Source organism: Juglans microcarpa x Juglans regia, chromosome 4D, assembly GCF_004785595.1.
Source record: "Juglans microcarpa x Juglans regia isolate MS1-56 chromosome 4D, Jm3101_v1.0, whole genome shotgun sequence".
NCBI lineage: Eukaryota > Viridiplantae > Streptophyta > Magnoliopsida > Fagales > Juglandaceae > Juglans > Juglans microcarpa x Juglans regia.
In genome coordinates, this window is record NC_054600.1 from 27958986 (window position 1) to 27978112 (window position 19127).

The following is a 19127-nucleotide window of genomic DNA, read 5'->3' on the forward strand; positions in this document are numbered from 1 at the left end:
ATAACTCTGGCCTCTACTGTCACTATTATAGATGTGTGACAAATTCATCTCATCTTGTTGTGAAGTCTTATACGGCTTAGGATCAAACTCATTTTGGTCTTTATAAGGAGTTATCTCACTCCTCCTATTAGACCTTTTATGAGGAGAAATGAGTGTCTCTATATGATATTAGAGCCATGTTAAGATATGACCGATGATGGAGGCTCTTGCGACCTACCCACGATGATGATACTGAAAATACCGGCCCACACGTGAGGGGCCGTGTTGCAAAATCCCATATGCCTTAGAAACAAAGTCATCATAATCTTTATAAGGAGTTATCACACTCCTCCTATTAGGCATTTTATGGAGAGAAATAGGTGTCTCTATATATCTCAACTCACTATCCAAACGGCACCCGAGTTTGTCTAGAAAATTGTTTAGGAATCTTACCTCTTTTATCTCTCTCTATTTTAATGCCGCTGATAATAATATAATATTACTACGTGATTGCAAAAAGATTATAAAAAAACTAACAAATTAATCACATGTTTTGAATGTCGTGCAAGTGAGCATACACGCATGTTCACACAAAGGTATTCATGTTTGACAAGTGAGATGAGACACAAAATTTTCATCTCATTTTATCTCATCATTATAAATTTTTTAAATTTTCATTTAAAATATAATAAACAATTCAACTTTTTTCAAATCTTAAAATAATAATAATATTAAAAAATAATATCTTAAACTTTCATCTAAAAAAAAAAAAAAAAAAATTCTCAATTCACTATCAAAACCTACAAACGTCATAGTAATATAACTATTTTAAGTGGAAAATACATTTTTATATTTTACTGATACCCAATTTATGACATGGCTGTTAAAGTGATAAGATAATTTAATTATAAATTTTTACTTATAAATTAAATTTTATCAATTAGGCGATATGGAGGAATAAGGAGGATGTATAGCACTTACAAATAATATTCAACTTTATTTTTTTTTTTAACAAAAAAGAGTTCCTTTTATGTTGAGCTCCTTCACCAAATCGTGTATTCAAGTAGACCCTTTCTTCGCCAGAATCACCGCCACGAGCTGAGAAAGTTTGCGGAGCTAGGGAAACAAGTGAGATCTTGAAGAGGAAAAGAAAGGGAAAACCGACGTAGCGTGTGCTGAAGACCTAAATTAGTTGGAAGCCATGAAGCATATATGCTGCGCTAGCCTACCCGTGATTTGATTTGGTTACTCTCATCTACCGCTAGCTTATGCACAGCCTAACATCCGCATATATACGAAGCTACCATATATAGAATAATAATATTATTAATATTAATAATTTAAAAAAAAAGAAAAACCCTGTTTAAAGTTGACCAACCTAAGCTTGTTTTGGGGGGGGGGGGGGGGGTGGTGTCTCAATATATATATATGTTTTTTATCTTTTAAATTTTTGAAAAAATAGAACACTTTAAAAAACAAAACATGTTGTATTAAAAAACAGCATTTATTCGGTGAACGTAAACTGTGTTGCATTTTTCAGAAATTATTTATGAAGACAAGCTTAGCGCTATTAGTTTTTTTAGTGAGAGAGAGAGAGAGAGAGAGAGAGAGTACTATTATGCGTTAAAAGCAGGTTTAAGGAGGGTTATAGGTCCACCAACTGGTGGTTAGGGCTTGAACCCCTCCAAGCAAACAACCACCACCGCCATTCCAACTTTCTGGCGTGTTTTTGCCGCCCAGTGTTTGTCACACGTGAGAAACGAAACTCAGAACGATTGACACAGATATAAGAACAGTTTTTTAAACACAAATCCTGATTAAAATATGGTGGTTCGTTCAAGTATTATATGTTTGTTTAACATATCATGATATGCATTTTATTGACTCGGTGCCGTTGTTCCAATGATAAGGAGGGCGGCCTTGTTTAGAATATATCTCTTCGGATTGGCATTTGTCTCCGCTTGGGGAAGATTGTCGCAACCCATTTGCGCTTATAGTTTTGGCTTCAGAGGCTTCCAAAATATTTTTGCTTCCCACTAAAGATTCATAATTCCTATGCTTTTCTGGTAATTGTTTCCGTTTTTTTAGCCCAATGCTTCTTTTGGTTACCTTTTCCCTGTTTTCGATGATTACGCATTGCTATTTGTGGCACAATCTGATGCATGAACTACATGATCATGTTTATGATGACGATCTTTGAAGTTTGAAAAGAAGTCATGGAAGCGTTTTATAGGTGTTTATAGTCAGAACTGTGCTTCTTGGTGCTTTGGATTTTGGTTCTCCTGGCTTAACTTTTGGTATTGGGTTATGGGCTTTTACAAGATTTATGTCTTCTTGTTCACGGTTGTCTGTATCCATGGGTATGAACTCCGGCTATAGTTACTCTGCGCTTATATATGTTTGGTTCTTTATGTTGTTTCTAATTTTTGGTATTGAGGTGTGAATAAATGAGGTAGCCGAGGTGTTCATCAGAAAAAAAAAGTTAAATGGGTATGAGATTTTGCATAGGATCTCTTCACTAGATCGGTTATTATTTTTCTGGATAAACTTTTGTTATCTGGTAATTCTGGTTTCTTTGTACCTGGAGTGCAGATATTTTTAGTATCATGGTGTCGTGCTTTTGATTGCTTGATATATATTTTTTCAGTCAATGTAGTTTGGTTATCACATAAACAAAGCGATGATGTTCATAGTGAACGTTTTCCTGAGAAAATACTTGGGGGTGAGGGATGATGCTCGCCACTTACAAAGAACTATAATTTGAAGTTCCTTCCGAACTCACATATTTAAAGCACCTAGATTGTTTGTTCCTCGGACGTTATATTCTTTAGCCACCATTACGATGATATTTGGGAGCTTGGGTATTATACAGCGTGTCATTCAAATTTGTGGTTTGGGGATCATAGTTGTTTCTCTATAATTTAGGAGTGCCTCCCTCACTGTTGGGTTTTCCCTTATTTTCCTGATAATAGCTAGCCATAAATTTAATGATTCATCTATGCCTTTGTTCTGGCATGGCATGTATTAGAGTTTGATAAACGTGGCTTCCTTGGTGTGTTTGCTGGAGCATATCGGACTCTTGCATGCTTATCTGAGAGTTGTTTGAGGTTGTCTCAACAGCATGAATCTACTACAGTGTTTATGCCTTATGAAGTTTGAAAGTGTTGGGCAATTATTTTGTTCCAGCACAGGACTCCATACTGGGATTTTGTAGTTTTTTTCAAGAGCCGGAAGGGATTTTCCTTTTTCCTGTTAAAAACTTGTTGGTTGCCCAAATTGCAAAGGGCACTGGTAATGTTTTCTCTTTCATCTCAGGATACTCAACTGAAATTTTCTGAATCGAAAGAAGCAAAATATGGCTACCTATTTCCCGAGTCCAAACAATCAAAGAGATGTCTTGCTGACTCCATATCCTGGGGATCAGAAATTTGATTCAAATTCTGAACCGCCTTTCCATCCTAGCAGCAACATAATGATGTATCTGAACCAAGCTTCTTCTGTGTCCTACTCAGACATCTTGTCTGTGAGTACTCTATCCCCTGTTCCCCATGGAAACTCTGTTACTGGAGATTCTCAGGTGATCCCGACTCCGAGGACACAGCTGGGATTTCCAGACGGTGAACAAAATATTCAGTGTCAGGGATTAGCTCTTAGCCTTGGTACAGGAATGCCATCTGCATCTGTAGCTTTACTCAATGGCCAGTATCCAAACCCAGGTTTGTCTTCATTCTTGAGTACTAGTCCCCCATTCTCAAGAAAAGGGGAAATATCTTGTAAAAGTGATGAGAACAACCAATTTGAGGAGTTGATAATTGCAGAATGTTTGCTCTCTAGTTTTTCTGGAGCCAACCAGAATCATACCAGAACAGAGACATTGTGCAATCCTCATTCCTTGGTGACTCCAAAGAGGCGCTATCTAATCGATATCTTTATGAACCATTAGGTTTCGCAATCACATTGTTAAACTCAAAGTATCTCAAGGCAGCACAACAATTGCTTGATGAAGTGGCTAATCTCTGGAATGCTTTGAAGCAACATAGATTGAACAAACATCAAAACATCCCTGGCATTGGTTTGGATGGCTCAAAAGAGAAAGATGGGAGATCAAATTCTCAATCTGTGCAGATGTCTTCAGACCCTGGCGACTCAACTACCAACTCCTTTTGCGAGCTTTCACCTGCACAACGACAGGATTTGCATAATAAGAAGAAAACACTTTTGTCCATGGTGGACGAGGTACTCCTACTACATTCATACTTTTTCTAGTTACACATCATTTTCCATTTATTTTTAATTTGTATATGTAGTTTGAATTGCTTCTCTATTTATCCATGTAGAAGATCCTTTGGACCATGACATATTCTTCCCTCACACTTTCTATGTACCCACACAATAATTTCCTGCCAATTCGGCTGTATGCATGATACAGTAACTGGTAGCACTTGTGCTCCTAAAGTAGGGATCGCATTGGTTAGTTGAGAGAATGCTGTTATCAGTTTAGAGTGCCAAATTCAGGTTTTTTAGTTGGAGACTTTGAAAGTTCAAGATAAAAAATGAGAGCATGTTGAAAAAGTTCTGAAGGAAGTGGAGGCTAGTGCTTCAAGCTGTGGCTGGCACTCAGAGACGTGTGCTGAGGCGTAAATAAGGGTTGTGAATGGCATGGATATTTTAGGTCGAATTTGATGTTAATGAACATGGCTTCTCTTCTATAATATGTTTCTACCCCCCAACCCCCCCCCCCCGAGCGCCGGCGGGAAATTCTATAATTAAAACGTTATGATCAGAAATGATTTTGCTCCTGTGTAGGTTGATAGAAGATACAAACAATATTACGATCAGATGCAAATTGTAGTGTCATCTTTTGACATGGTAGCAGGGTGTGGGGCAGCTGAACCATACACTGCTCTTGCACTCCAAACAATTTCCCGCCACTTCCGCTGTTTGCGTGATGCAATCACCAGCCAGATTCAAGTTACTCAGAGAAGCCTTGGGGAGCAAGATACTTCACCATATGGTCAAGGAGGAGGGATACCTCGTCTCCGCTATGTAGATCAGCAGCTCAAGCAACATAGCGCTCTTCAACAGTTCGGTGTGATGCGACATGCTTGGAGGCCTCAAAGAGGGCTTCCTGAGACTGCCGTTTCAATTCTCCGTGCCTGGTTATTTGAGCACTTCCTTCATCCGTATGCCCCTCAACCTGTAATTTCCACAATTCTCGATTGTACTTGCTATTCTACTGTGAACTTCTAATTTACTAATTCGTTCCTTATTTTACCAGTTACCCAAAGGACTCGGAGAAAATTATGCTCGCAAAGGAAACGGGATTGACCCGAAATCAGGTAAGATGATTCTAAAATGGCTTCTCAATATGCATTCGTGGTACCGGGACCCAAATGAGTCAATATGTTGAACAGCTAAACGTTGTTCCTCACCTAGAATTCATGTTGGGGCCTTTTGAACTGTGGATATCCTCTAGCCCATAAATTTTCCTCGTTAATGAGTGCCTTAATTTTGCTAAAAAATTATCAGAAACTCATGCAAGCCATGCTTCTGCTCATGTGGCATCATCATTAATCTTGTGTACCGTTCAGGTTGCAAACTGGTTTATTAATGCACGGGTCCGTCTTTGGAAGCCCATGGTTGAGGAGATTTACAAAGAAGAGTTTGGGGAATCAGAGTTGAACTCCCAATCTTCACCAGAGAATGCATCGAAAGCACCTAGGGATCATTCAGGGGAGTTTGAGGAAAGGAGAGAAGAGTTGCAAGACACTGTGATACCCACAACTGATGATGCTGTCCATCCCGGGCAAGCCCATGAATCAAATGTTAATGGGGAAACGGCAAGACCTGGATTTGGTAGTAGTGCTGACAAAGACAATATTTCAGGGTCAGGAACGGTAAGAGTATTGGGTGACCAAAGACCTAACGTGGATGACCATAGCCTTTATCCAGATGAGACTATCCCACACCGCCAAGTTGGTGGTGGGAGTCTTGTGGCTTCTGCTGCCACGTTTGATATGTTAGAGTTGGGTAGTTTTATAGATGGCAGCCAGGTTTCACTTGCATTGGAATTGCGGCATTGTGAACGTGATGGATTTCCCATTTCTGGTGGCACTGATTTAAGAGGTAATGACACAATAACTTCTTCTGCAGAGCCTGACTCATTAGATATTCAGTGCCTGGATCCGGGGAAACAACATCACAGGTTTCACAATTCCCACCTGGTATTATGATTTTGTAGTCTGAAACAAGGATTTCCTATTGCTTTATTGGCTAAAATCAATCTTCTTCAGAAATAGAATGCCCTGTGATGTTACTCTGGCATTGTTCATCCTACTTGCTTATTGTTTGAAGATACAAATATACGTGTAGATATGGGTACGATATTACACATTTTAATAGATCAGACGCATAGATATTTTTGTGCATTTTGTTGAATAAGTAATCTTGTAAAACTATTCCCAAGTTTGACATTGATTTATCATTTCTTTCAACCAAATGTTGTATAATAATTAGCTGTCTTGTGATTTGTGTGACTCGAATAGACGATCAGTAGATCAATTTGGTTTTTGGATTTGCTCTCTATGCAAGCAATGCAGTTAAACCTAAACCTGGCAGTTATATTGCAAACCATTAATCGTGCAAAGTTGGAGCTAACGGGCCAAACAAGACACGTCGGGTTGACCCAACCTGAGGTTCGGAATATATAAATGGGTCAAATAGGTTGTGTCGGGTCAACCCATCAACCAATAAAATAATTTTGTTGGGTTCGGAATGAGGTGTTTGACCCGTTTAGTTATTTATGGTGGGTTCGGAATAACTCAAAATTGATCCAAATTTGAATGACCGAGGCCAACACAACACAATTGATTGCCCTAGTGTTTTTGTATTGTTTTGTCTTGGATAACACGTTATACATGTTGAAGGAGCGGAAATGCTGCTTAAATTAGAAGATAAGCCTGTTTGCTTGCAATTCGAGCAAGGCTAAGAAAATAGGACGGGGGGTTCTTTACAATTTTCTTTCTTTATTTATTTTACTTAAAGCACTTTTGTAGGTTGGAGAGAGAAGCATTCAGCATATCGTTGGGCTTGTTTTGTGAAGCTGATTTATTTTTGGAGTAATGCTACACAACTTCTCAATTTTCTACATTATATTTTTTTTAAAATTTTTAAAATTCTTTTTAATTTTTTTTTTGAGTTTATTCTTTTTAAACTAATTTAATTCTTCTATTTATTATTCATATATTAAATATTTGATAAAAGAAAAAAAATTAAAATTAAAAAAAATATGGTGTGTAAAGGTTGCGTGAATAGTAAAAAATTGTGTAGATTTTTCTTATTTTTGTGGCGACTCGATTTGATGATCCGATTAGATAAGAATTTATTACAATTTTTTAGTAGATTTTCAATGAGACTTGAGTCCTGGAATGTAGATCTTCAATAAGGGTTAGCTTGCTAATAACCCTAATTAGGGTTTTACCATATATATATATATATTGTATTGCTATATTGTGTATTTGACTTTTAAGAAAATAAAATATTTTCCAACTCTATGGACGTAAACATATTGTCGAGTTACATAAATATTATGTGATTGATTTGGTTTTGTTTTACTTTTTCTCTTATTGTTCACAATATATATGGATGATTACGTAGTATTAAATATTGTCAGTGAGCTCTAGTATTAAATATTGTAAAATCCACGTATTGTATTTATTTATTTTCAAATTATAAAATGTTTGGGACAAAAAATTATACAAAATCGTATTCGATAATCTATAGACAAAAGAAGGTGGTAAAGAAGTACTTAAATTGAGTCGACAATAGAATAAATAGCATAAGTCCTTATGCTATTCGATGAATGAATTAACGGAAACTGCTCTTGAATAAGAAGCAATAAATGGTGGATTTTGTTCAGTAATAATTATTTATTCCATAGATGACATTTTTGAATGGCATCAAATTGAGCGTTTATCTATTCAATTAATAAGATATAATCCAATGCATGAGTATGTGTGTTGTTGTACTGTACCTATTAGTTAAAAAAAACGGTGGCGTTTCACTTATATAATTATAGTAAGGATGAGATTCAAAACCAGTTCAAGATTTTACGCGTTTGCAAAAAAACTCCATGAGTTTTTCAATTTAGTATTCGAACCCTAGGATTTGAGATTTGTTATAGTTTGCTCTCTCCATCACGCTCCTGTTAGATATATTAATGGCGAGATTTTCACGTGTCAACCAATCATTATCTGTTACGAGGTATTAAAATCTCACCTTAGCCACTTTATTTAAATTCAGAAAAATAAAAAATATTAACATTATTCAAAAAAAAAAAAAAAAAAAAAAGTTCAACATCTCAGAGTACGTGGCAAGAACATTGTTAAAAAAAAAGTTCATTGTGAAGTCCCGACGTTAGCATTGTGTTGAGTAGTTAGCATGGTGTTCGTTTAAATTATGGAGGTAGATAAGAGAATATTTCACAATGGATATAAAAATGCAGAAGGCAGATTTCTGCAGATCTATCCAAGTTTATACTTGGAGCAGGTAACCCCAGAAACAATGTCAAAACCAAATCCATTTTCTGTTTCATACACACGCCACTCTTGTGCCAGAAAGAGGTGACTATACGGGTTAGACTTGGTCATCTCTCTTTACATATTAGGTGAGAACTGAGAAGATTTGGTAACGAGAGTGGTTGATTTAATCCCTTAAGCTCTATATATATATGCAAGCCAATGCCACACATTCTCTCAAACTTGCTGCAGTTATACTACTAGTCATCAATGGAATTCTTCAAAGTTACTCTTAGTCTCTTGGTAATAGCTTTCCTCTCAGCCACCCTCTCTGTTGCTCACCCTGGCTTCAATGTTGGCTGGGGTGGAAATGGTTTTGGGTCTTTCCGATTGTTCCCTGAATTCTATCAGTTCTCATGCCCCCAAGCCAATGACATTGTCATGTCTGTGTTAGAGAAGGCCATTGCCAAGGAGCCCAGGATGGCTGCTTCTTTGCTTAGGCTTCATTTCCACGATTGCTTTGTTCAGGTTCTAGAATTAGTTTCAAACAGTTTGAAGTACAAGAATGAAAGTTGATTTCTTTTCCCCTTTTCAATGAAAATCCAACCAACTCACTTTACTTTTACAGGGTTGTGACGCATCTATTTTGTTGGATGATAGTTCCACAGTGGTCAGTGAAAAGAAATCTTTGCCAAACAGGAATTCTATTAGAGGTTTTGAAGTCATTGATGAGATCAAGGTTAAGTTGGAAGAATCATGTCCTCAGACCGTCTCTTGTGCAGATATTCTCGCCCTTGCTGCTCGTGGCTCCACTGTATTAGTAAGCCAAATCTGAACTTTGAACTGAGACTAAAAATATAATGGGCATACTTCTTTGTACTTCTAAATCATTTTTTTTATGAGTTTGCTGGGTATGTTGAAACAGAGCGGTGGACCGAATTGGCAGCTCCCATTGGGAAGGAGGGACTCAAAGACAGCAAGCTTAAGCACCTCGAACAATAACATTCCCCCACCAAACTCTACTCTCCAAAACCTTTCAACACTTTTCAAGCGTCAAGGGCTTAATGAAGTTGACCTCGTTGCACTCTCTGGTAAACTTGGTTTTATTGAGGAGTTTTGTTACCCAGGAGTCAAATACAACTGTTCATCCTAAGACATAATCTTCCCAAATTGCAGGGGGGCATACAATTGGCGTTGCAAGGTGTACGACATTCAAGCAGAGGCTGTACAACCAAAATGGAAACAACCAACCGGATGCGACTCTGGACAAAACCTACTACTATGGTCTGAAATCAGTTTGTCCTAGGTCCGGTGGTGACAATAACATCTCTCCCCTGGACTTTGCCTCCCCAGCAAGATTTGACAACACATATTTCAAACTCATCCTGTGGGGAAAAGGGCTCCTCACTTCGGATCAAGTGCTTTTCACTGGAAGTCCTAGGACCACCATGGAATTGGTGAAGAGATATGCAGAGGATGAGGACCTGTTCTTCAACCAGTTTGCTAACTCCATGATTAAAATGGGAAACATCAGCCCTCTCACTGGTTTCAAGGGTGAAGTGAGGAAGAACTGTCGTCGAGTTAATTAGGCAAAACTAATTGTCCATTTAAAAGTGTTTGGCTTATTTATGCTTTCCTGTTGTGTTAACCTCTGATTATGTTAAAGCTATGGTGTCTGTGATGCTTGAAAATGAGCAGGTAATGTATACATCTGCTTGTTTTACGGTAATTGGCAATTTCTTATATGCATGCGGACAGTTTACATGGAAAGGAAGTTAGCAAGTATAAAATTGAATATTCCCCTTTTGAGGAGAAGAAATATTAAGAACATAAGTGCTAAGTTATGTGTGAATTAAGATTCACGACTCTCTTACCATCAATTTTCCTACGCACAATCTCACAAAATGACAAATTACTCACGAATTCCACCTCACCACCGCGGGACCACTCCAAAAGCTTCTTTGGTCTTTTAAACAAAAATTATACAGATCCCCTTCGAACCGGTGTCACCTAAATACCTCTTTTATCGAAAACCAATTAAAAGCCGCCACGTGGCTATTCCTTTGTAAACTAGGTAGGGCGTATAGTAGGGGATCACAAAAATCCCTTCCCCTTCGTCTCTCTCTAGACCAGACCGAAAACCCCTCTCCTTCGTCTCCCTCTCTCTGTGTACTCGATCTCTCTCTCTCTCTCATTTGAAGATAAACTGAAACCCTAAAGGGCCTAAACCGATCTTCATAATCTCTCTCTCTCTCTCTCTCTCTCTCTCTCTCTCACAAAAAACCTAAGATGAAAAGGTTCAGAATCTCAATCGAACAATGAATATATTCAAATGCTTCATAGTGATGTTATGGCTCTTCCCTTTTTCATTTCTTTGCAAATGAACAGAGGCAAAATCAAATAATTTTTTCTTCATAGCCGCCATCGATGGACCTAGAGGAGGTCATAGAGCTCTTTGATTTTTACTGATTTGGCCTCAAAATCTTCAAGAAACAACTTCCAAATGTACATAAATTTTTAAGACTTCAAAGCAAACATAGATAATCAAATTCAAGAAAACTCACAAAAACCAAAGATTTCTTGCATCTACAAGTGGGAGATGAAAAACAAATGAAATGAAAGGGGGGAAATATCTGGTTTGCCTCTGTTTATTTGCAGAAAAATCTGGTTTTGCCTCTGTTCATTGCTGATGCATGGGGGACCCCTAAGTTCAGTCTTAGCCTTGTTTGGTTGCTGAGAAAATCTGGGAAATGAAAACAAAATTGTGATTTTTCTCCCGACTGCTTTTCAAGATATGGAATGAAAAAAAAACAAATATAAGTGTATAGGAATATTTTGGTGAGAGAGAGGGAGTCTTGAAGATTCAGAAAGGGAGGGAGAGCAGAGAGAGGGGGATCGAGTGTGAGAGAGCAGAGAGGGGGACGGAGAGTCTTTTGGCTTCAGAGGGAGGGAGGGGTTTCAGTCTAATGCGCCTCATCAGTTCTTTCATGCACCGCCCATGTGGCAAGTTTTGAATGACCTCCGATAAATAAGGGTTGTCGGTCACCTGCAGGAAGGTTTTCTCAAAATTATATCCACCAATTACTATTTACTACCATACATCTTACATTCAAGGGCAGACATACATTGATTGCCTCCCAAAAATTTTCAAAAACATGCTTTAATATATGATTTTTTTAAAGATATCCTAAAATAAAGATAATTTATCCCCCCAAAACATTTTAAAAAATCTCATTTAGTACTTAGTTGTCTAGGTTTCTTTTATTTTTTTAGTAATTTTTTTATACTTACACCTATTTTTTGTCATTAATAAAATCTCATATTCTCATTTTTTTTTTTACATCTCATAAGAGGCAAGAAAATATCTTCATCTATTTTTATAAGTTATTTGGTAAATTTACAACCTCATTTTTCCTATTTATTTACACTTTTCCTTTTAAGTCTTCCACTAGCTAGCGTGTTTGGATTAGTTTTGTTAGTAAGTACATATATACTACCATCGAGTTAACAATTATGAGTGAATGCAACAAATCTCATATAGCTATTTCTATTTATATTATAGAGACTTTACAATATTCAATTTTAGATTCAACAAAAATGTTTATATTTGGTTACTTAATTTTTATCATTTACTTCAAAATCTCACAAGACTATTGCTATCTTAATTTGTATTGTTCACTTGAGTCAGATAGAATTCAAGTGAGAGGTTTAGATAGGTGGCTTTAATAATTTAATTTATCCTTAGATAACAATCCTATATGGTTAATGTTAAATGTCGGTGACACACTTTTCTACCTTAAATGTCGGTTACTGTTCACCTATACATACGACACTTTGTTAATCGCCTCCCCACATACCAAATCTTAGTTCCGCCCCTGCCTACATTCTATAAAAAATACCTCCACACTTTATGAAAAAAAAATTATAAGTGTGGAGTGTGAAAATAAATAGTAACTGATGCATAAAATTCATCATCTTTAACTACTCCTATTATGTCTTGTGCCTTGTTATCAAATAATTCACTTTGTGGTTTGACTTACAAGAGACCAACAATTTAAGGATGTCACATCAAGTGTCAACATTAAGCCCCAATTGGAATAGTAAGATGAGATGAGATGAGATGAGATGATTTTAGATAAAAGTTAAAAATTAAATAAAATATTATTATAATATTATTTTTTAATATTATTATTATTTTAGAATTTGAAAAAGTTGAATTGAGATTTGAAAAAATTAAATTGTTTATTGTATTTTGTGTGAAAATTTGAAAAAATTGTAATGATGAGATAAGATGAGATAAGTTGAGATGATTTTTCAATCCAAACGGGGACCTGATTTTTTACAATTTTTTAACTCAAATAATTTCTATGGTTTATGAAAAGATAGACACATTTTGTGAATTACACAACATCTTGGCTCATTTGGATAATGAAATGAGATGAGATTAGTTAAATAAGATATTTTTATAATATTATTTTTTAATATTATTACTATTTTAGAATTTGAAAAAGTTAAATTATTTATTATATTTTACGTGAAAAATTAAAAAAATTATAATAATGAGATAATATAAAATGATTTCTATATCTAAACTAGGCTTAAATGATATTTGTGGGCAAAATGGATCCCACCATTAAATACGATGGTTATAAATGCTTGGTGCATATTTATCTAAATTATAGAAAAAATATTAACGTTATAGAATTTCATAGAAATTTTAAGGAAAATGTTAGTTTACCTTTAGTTTTGTTCTCTGGATTTAATCGCTTGTGTATTTTAATTTATTTTCTTAAATGTTTAAACAAATTACTACTAATGTATTTGTGTGTGTATGTATGTATATATATATATATATATATTAAATGTTTAAAAATATTTAAAAAATATTTACAAAAATGTAATTATATTAAGAGTACAATCAGTCGTACATGTTAAGCAGTAGGGGTGCTACCCACCCCTTTCCCGCCCTCCCCCTGTCCATGCGAGGGCGGGGTACCCCATCCGTTGCCCAGGGTGCAGGGGTGGACCTCCATCCCCCGCACCCTATTGGGCCTTTGGCCCAGTTCAATTATCTGGGCCCAAAATGGTCCAGAATCTATTTTTGGGCTATTTTAGACCCATAATTTAACTAAAATAATAAATATATTTAAAAAATAAATTATTTAGATATAACTATTAACTATATATTAAGTTTCAACTAATACTATTAAGTATTAACTAATAATCATCACTAACACACTAAACTATTACAATTTACAATTAGTCAAATTAAGAGAACTAATAAACTATTACAATAGTACAAACTCATCTAAAAATAATAAATATTTCAGATTGTACAATTAACTATTATAACAACATTACAATTAATTGTAAATTAACAAAATCATAACATTTCAAATTTGATCAATTTGGAGTGACGGTGAGTTCACTGAGACTGAGTTGTGTCAACTATTGTGAGATTGAGAATCGAGATCATAAAAATTATAAAACTTGTAATATTAATAAGTTAAAAAATAAAACAAATTATAATTATAAAGTTATAAACATGAAACAAAAATTTAAAATACAAAATATTAAAAGTACTAACCAAGATGAGATTGGGTCATTGGGATGAAGATGAGAATAGATCATTGAGTCCTTAGGATTAGGATTCGACATATATATATTGAGAACATAAAAGCTAAAAAATATACAAGCAAAATATTTAGATACTAAAATATTATATAAAATTATAAATGCAAAAAATAATTAAGGGACAAATTATGCAAACTATGGCAATGGTGGGTCCAATACACACAAAGTCATACTGCATCAGAGGTAGCCGTAGACGCCGTCTCATGTATCACTATAACAATTAAATTTGAAATTAATATCGATTAAATGAAAATAAATAAATTAAAATAAGAAAATGAAATTCAAGTCCCACGATTACTAGATCCAGGCTAATCACCACCCTTTTCCCCGAGTCAGCCTCCTCATAGTTAAGAACATCCAAAATATGAATTGAAATCCCTATGATCCAATTCTGCATGCAAATCAAAGTCTCTATAGTGGTAGAAGCTAATGAATTCAATACGCGCCCTTCGGTGATAAAGGCCGACTCTGAGGCTACGGTGCTAATAAGGATGACCAAAAGACTGTGGGCTTTCTCTCCAAGGACGGGATACTTCACGACATTTATTTTCCAAAAACTGAATATATCAAACTCTCCTGAAAATTGTTGAAGCTCCGCTGCCAAGTATCTGTCTATCTCTGGCTGAGCCTCTGTAGAACTCCGGACGAAGAGGGTCTGCTCCAACCTCTCACCCCAGTCCAATCTACGTCTTTTTCCAACCTCGACTTCTGGAACTAGTGAGAGTAGGTGTAGGTGCCGCAATATTACTACTCTGCAAAACGGTAAACTCATAAAATAATCTATCAAGGGTTTCCCTAACCCTTGTTGCAATATGCTCCGCCCATGCTTGCCCCGTACGCAATTCTCAATCCAAATATCATGTCATCCACCTTAAACTGAGGGTCAAAGACAATCACTACATATAACAAAATATTAGCACTAGTGAAATCTCCCCAATACTTGTCGTACTTCGACCTTATGATCAATGTCATCTCCCACAGCCTAATGTGAGCACCCGCTACTATGTCATTTAATTCTTCTTTTACCCTACATATTTGCTGACATAATTGATAGGATGTAGGGTACAAAGTGTCAGATAGTGTCGTGGTGACCTCATAGAAAAACCTCAAAAAATTTACGAAAATAGATACAACTTCCCAATCATCAATCTCTCGTGATCATCAAAATATTTTACATATTGGATGTCTTCATTACCCAATAATGCAAATGCCAACTTATATTCTTGGGTCGCCTCCAATATAAAAAATGTTGAGTCCCAGTGTGTAGGCATATCAGTATAAAATGCCCTTCTTGGATGTTAAGCTCGCAAACCTTGCAGCAATTTTGAATTTCTCCAATCTTGAAGGAGAAGATCTTACCCATCTCACAACAGTCCTAATCCAAGCAATCGAGTCATGAAGATCCTTCAAATCATCAATGACAATAAGATTCAAAATATGTGCTGCACATCTCACATGTAGACACTCACCACCTATGATTATCTTATTTGTCTTTCAAAGATAGATTTTAAGATGTCCCAATGTGATATTGTTAGATGAGGTATTATCAATTGTAACTGTAACAACTCATGTCAACCCCCACTCTTTTATTGCGGCCTCCAAGGCCTTCCCAATCGTCTCGCCCTTATGATCGGTAATTTAACAAAATTTTATAATTTTTTTGTGCAATGTCCAATCACCATCAACAAAATGCACAGTTAAAGACATATAATTAAAATTTTGGACTGATGTCCAAGTATCAATGGTGAGGAAAACAAATTGAGTTGCCAATTGACCCATCAACTTTTCTTTTTTAGAAAAATAATATTTTTTTAATGCGAGGTCTCCTTTCGAGACCCAGGGTGCCCATACCCATACTTCTACTCCTACTTCTATTCCTATTCTTGGTCCAACACATAGCTCTATGGAAACTTGCCCCACCCCAAGTCAAGTGTAACCACTGTGAAAAAATTTATAGATGTTACTATAGAAAACATGGTACCTCACAATTAAAGGTACACTTAGAAAAATAATGTAAAAAAAGTCCAATATTAAGATCATTATAAGAGAAGAGCCAATCTAGGCTAGAAATTGGATTTAAAAAAATGACAGATGAGAGTAGTGGGGATGTAACGTTAAGGGGGTATACTAAGTATGATCCTAATGAGTGTACACACACTGATTGTTCAGATAAGTCTTATTGCCAATTTTATAAGGTTGCGAAGTTTGAAAACATAATGCATCTAGACATGTTTATAGAAATCAAGTGTTATTTCTATTTGGAAGCCATAAGAACATCAAGCTAAATTATTTCGGATTGGAACCCTAAATTAATTTAGGATTTTAGATCCTATCACTAATTCGCTATCATGTATTCAATCATCAAGATTCAAAACACATTACAAACGCACAAAAATCAAAATCACAGAACATATTCACACATATCAGTTCATCAATCATTAAAACACATGCGCAGTCAAGTCTCCACAACACACAATTTACAAACACAATCCTATCCTCCATCTCTAATTAAACCTCATCCTTCCAATCTCCATTTCATAAATCAACAAAAAATCAAAACTTTAACCAAGATTCTTATCTCTGACGAGGGAGATGTAGACGGAAGGTCGCGGTGTAGTGGGAACGACGACGACGACATAGTGGAGTCTTCGAAAACGATGGAGAATCGGAGATGCAGAGAGTGAGTGAGACTCAGAGAGAGAGAAAGAGAGAGATTCAGAGAAGGGGCTAAGTCGCCGGGAGGGGGATTTCTAGAATCGTTTCGTCATTTGTTATTAAGTAAAAAAAACCCAGGCATGACTGGATTTATATATATATATATATATATATATATATATATATATAAGCGGGGGCGGGGTGAGGGTCTCCCCTATCCTGCCCCTGCCCTCGCTATGGGTGCTAGATGCGGGCAGAGCCACCCGCCTCCCACATCTGGCAGACAGGGTGACCCATACCGCCACACGGGGACGGGGCAGACGAGGGCCTGGGCAATGGAGGCTGGCCGAGTAGTGGGGTCCAATTTCTAATCTCTTATAATCTCAAGCGTCATGTTGTTACATTTTTAGCTCAAACAACAAAAGCCCACATGTCTTTGCGTGACATTAAAGTCCAATTTCGTATTAAAAATTTTTTGTGACCTATCAGCTCCCGTAATAGAGTAGAAATTAAGCCCTAATTGGGCAGGGCAATTGACACTCAGAAACTTTGCGTGATTTCTAGGCCCAACTTAAGCCCATTTTGAATTTAGTTCTTCTGGATGCAAGCGACACTGCGCACCAATTGTGTACCAATCGTCTACGTGAAAAGTTTTATCAGATATATTATAAATAATAATAAAAAAAAATAGAGAAGAGAAGAAACAACCCAGGGAGTAAAGGACATCATCTTCAGAGGAAGGAGAACAATGCAGCCCGCATTCATTTCCTCCAAATCTCTTGATCCTCAACGCATTATCAGCCTACTATGTTTAATTTCTATCTTCATTTTCAGTTCCTTTACTTGAGAGGCAAACCACATTTTCTCTACCCGTCGACTCTATTCTCACTCCACCGCAACAATCTTCGACCTTGGATTTCACGGCCATCACGAGCAATCGTCGTCATGTTTATATTTTCTGTAAGCTTTTTCTAATCTTTTTTGTAAGGTTTCATTCGGCATATTTCTCTTCAATATTCCTCTTGTCATGTTTACATATGTCTTCTTGTGTTTCAGTTTCAATATTCCTCATCAATTCTTTGCTAGGTGATTTTCAGTGCAATCTTTTCCATGGTTTACGGTGAAGTCAGCGACGGCTTGGGGCTGGTTTTTGGTTGGACGTGGAGGCTTCCTTGGCCGTGTACAGTGGAGAGAGGTGTGTGTTGTTACTTGTTCAAATTACACACGACAGGGGCTTTGGAAGTGGTATGGACTGGCTCGCTTGGGTGGCAGTGCGACGGGGCTGGGCTTCTATGGTGGAGAAGACGTTCAGCTAGCAGACAGCGGCTTAGTGTTTCACGGTGCAGCTGGCCAAGTTTTGGAGGTGGTTGTCGTGCGTGGAGATGACCTCAATGGCTGGAGCCTGGTTCCCTCTAATGTGGTCTTGGTTTCGTTGACTTGGGTCTATTGAACAGATCACTTCTTCCTCCAGTACAACGATGGCTAAGCAAGGCTCCACCATTTTATCCAACTGTCCAGAAGATTCTGGAGTCACATAGAGCAGACTTGAAGACCCCTTTGTGCCTGTGCTGTATTGTTTTTGATTGGTTGTATTATAGTGCTTAGGAAATATTCTAACTCACTCTACCATACCAATTGTACAACAGCGCACATCAGCTGCTTGACACTATGCGCATGCCAATTCTGTTATGGCTCTAGATGTCTATAAATACTCTTTTGCAAATTCATATTATACAATGAAAATAGAACATTTCCAGAATACATTTTCTTCCTCCCAACTTGCCTGCGTCAGTAGAATACATTTTCTTCCTCCCAAGTTTATGGCAGTTCATTTATTATCGATTACTTCAATTGTCTTGGATGTTGCACAGATTCACTCTTACAAACAAACCCAAGTGATGTTTGGGGGGGATTTTAAAGGGGGGTGGTAAGGCAAAATGAATGAGATTAAGGAATAAAGAAGTAAACAAAGTTAACAATAATAAACGATAATATTTCCATTTGATGTCATGCTTTCTTACTACTTGGATCCAATATGGATTTGAAACAGATGACTTACTAGCACGAATCATAGACATAAGGAATTTGAGTTATATCAAACCGCCTGCAAGAGAATCCACAATGTTAGTTAACTTGCGAGTCTATCATATTCAACAATGACAAAACTCAATAATCCTTTCACTTTCAATCAAATATAAATTAAATTACAAATAGTTTATCAAGTAATAGTCACATGTTCCAGATACCGAATTGACAAAAATAAAACAGCTGAAGTTCCAAAAGAAATTCTTATACTTCAAAAACTTTACATAGTTCATACCACTGACATAAAGAGTATAAGGC

General features: G+C 36.5%; 2 protein-coding genes and 1 long non-coding RNA gene across 3 annotated transcripts; all 3 read left to right on the top strand.

Annotated features, from left to right (window-relative positions):
• Positions 1-1644: 1644 nt before the first annotated feature.
• On the top strand, positions 1645-6457 carry LOC121259092 (BEL1-like homeodomain protein 7). The gene is given in 6 exon segments (XM_041160584.1): positions 1645-2045; positions 3295-3875; positions 3878-4215; positions 4786-5162; positions 5258-5318; positions 5571-6457. Coding segments are annotated over 5 exon segments (1959 nt in total). The 5' UTR covers positions 1645-2045; positions 3295-3334; the 3' UTR covers positions 6213-6457.
• A 2259-nt stretch (positions 6458-8716) lies between these two features.
• Positions 8717-10347, top strand: LOC121259167 (peroxidase 9). Its single transcript, XM_041160667.1, has 4 exons — positions 8717-9023; positions 9124-9315; positions 9421-9586; positions 9672-10347. Exons 1-4 carry the CDS (start codon positions 8766-8768, stop codon positions 10082-10084), a joined length of 1029 nt encoding a protein of 342 aa, XP_041016601.1. The 5' UTR covers positions 8717-8765; the 3' UTR covers positions 10085-10347.
• A 7141-nt stretch (positions 10348-17488) lies between these two features.
• LOC121260343 lies at positions 17489-18555 on the top strand. The gene is made up of 2 exons (XR_005939692.1): positions 17489-17767; positions 17871-18555. It is a non-coding gene; the product is annotated as an uncharacterized LOC121260343 (long non-coding RNA).
• Positions 18556-19127: the final 572 nt, after the last annotated feature.

Excerpts from the sequence above, each read along its gene's own strand:
- LOC121259167 (XM_041160667.1), top strand. The coding sequence starts at position 8,766 with ATGGAATTCTTCAAAGTTACTCTTAGTCTCTTGGTAATAGCTTTCCTC. Across the intron at positions 9,316-9,420 it reads CTCGTGGCTCCACTGTATTA|AGCGGTGGACCGAATTGGCA; the intron begins GTAAGCCAAATC and ends ATGTTGAAACAG. Across the intron at positions 9,587-9,671 it reads TGACCTCGTTGCACTCTCTG|GGGGGCATACAATTGGCGTT; the intron begins GTAAACTTGGTT and ends CCCAAATTGCAG.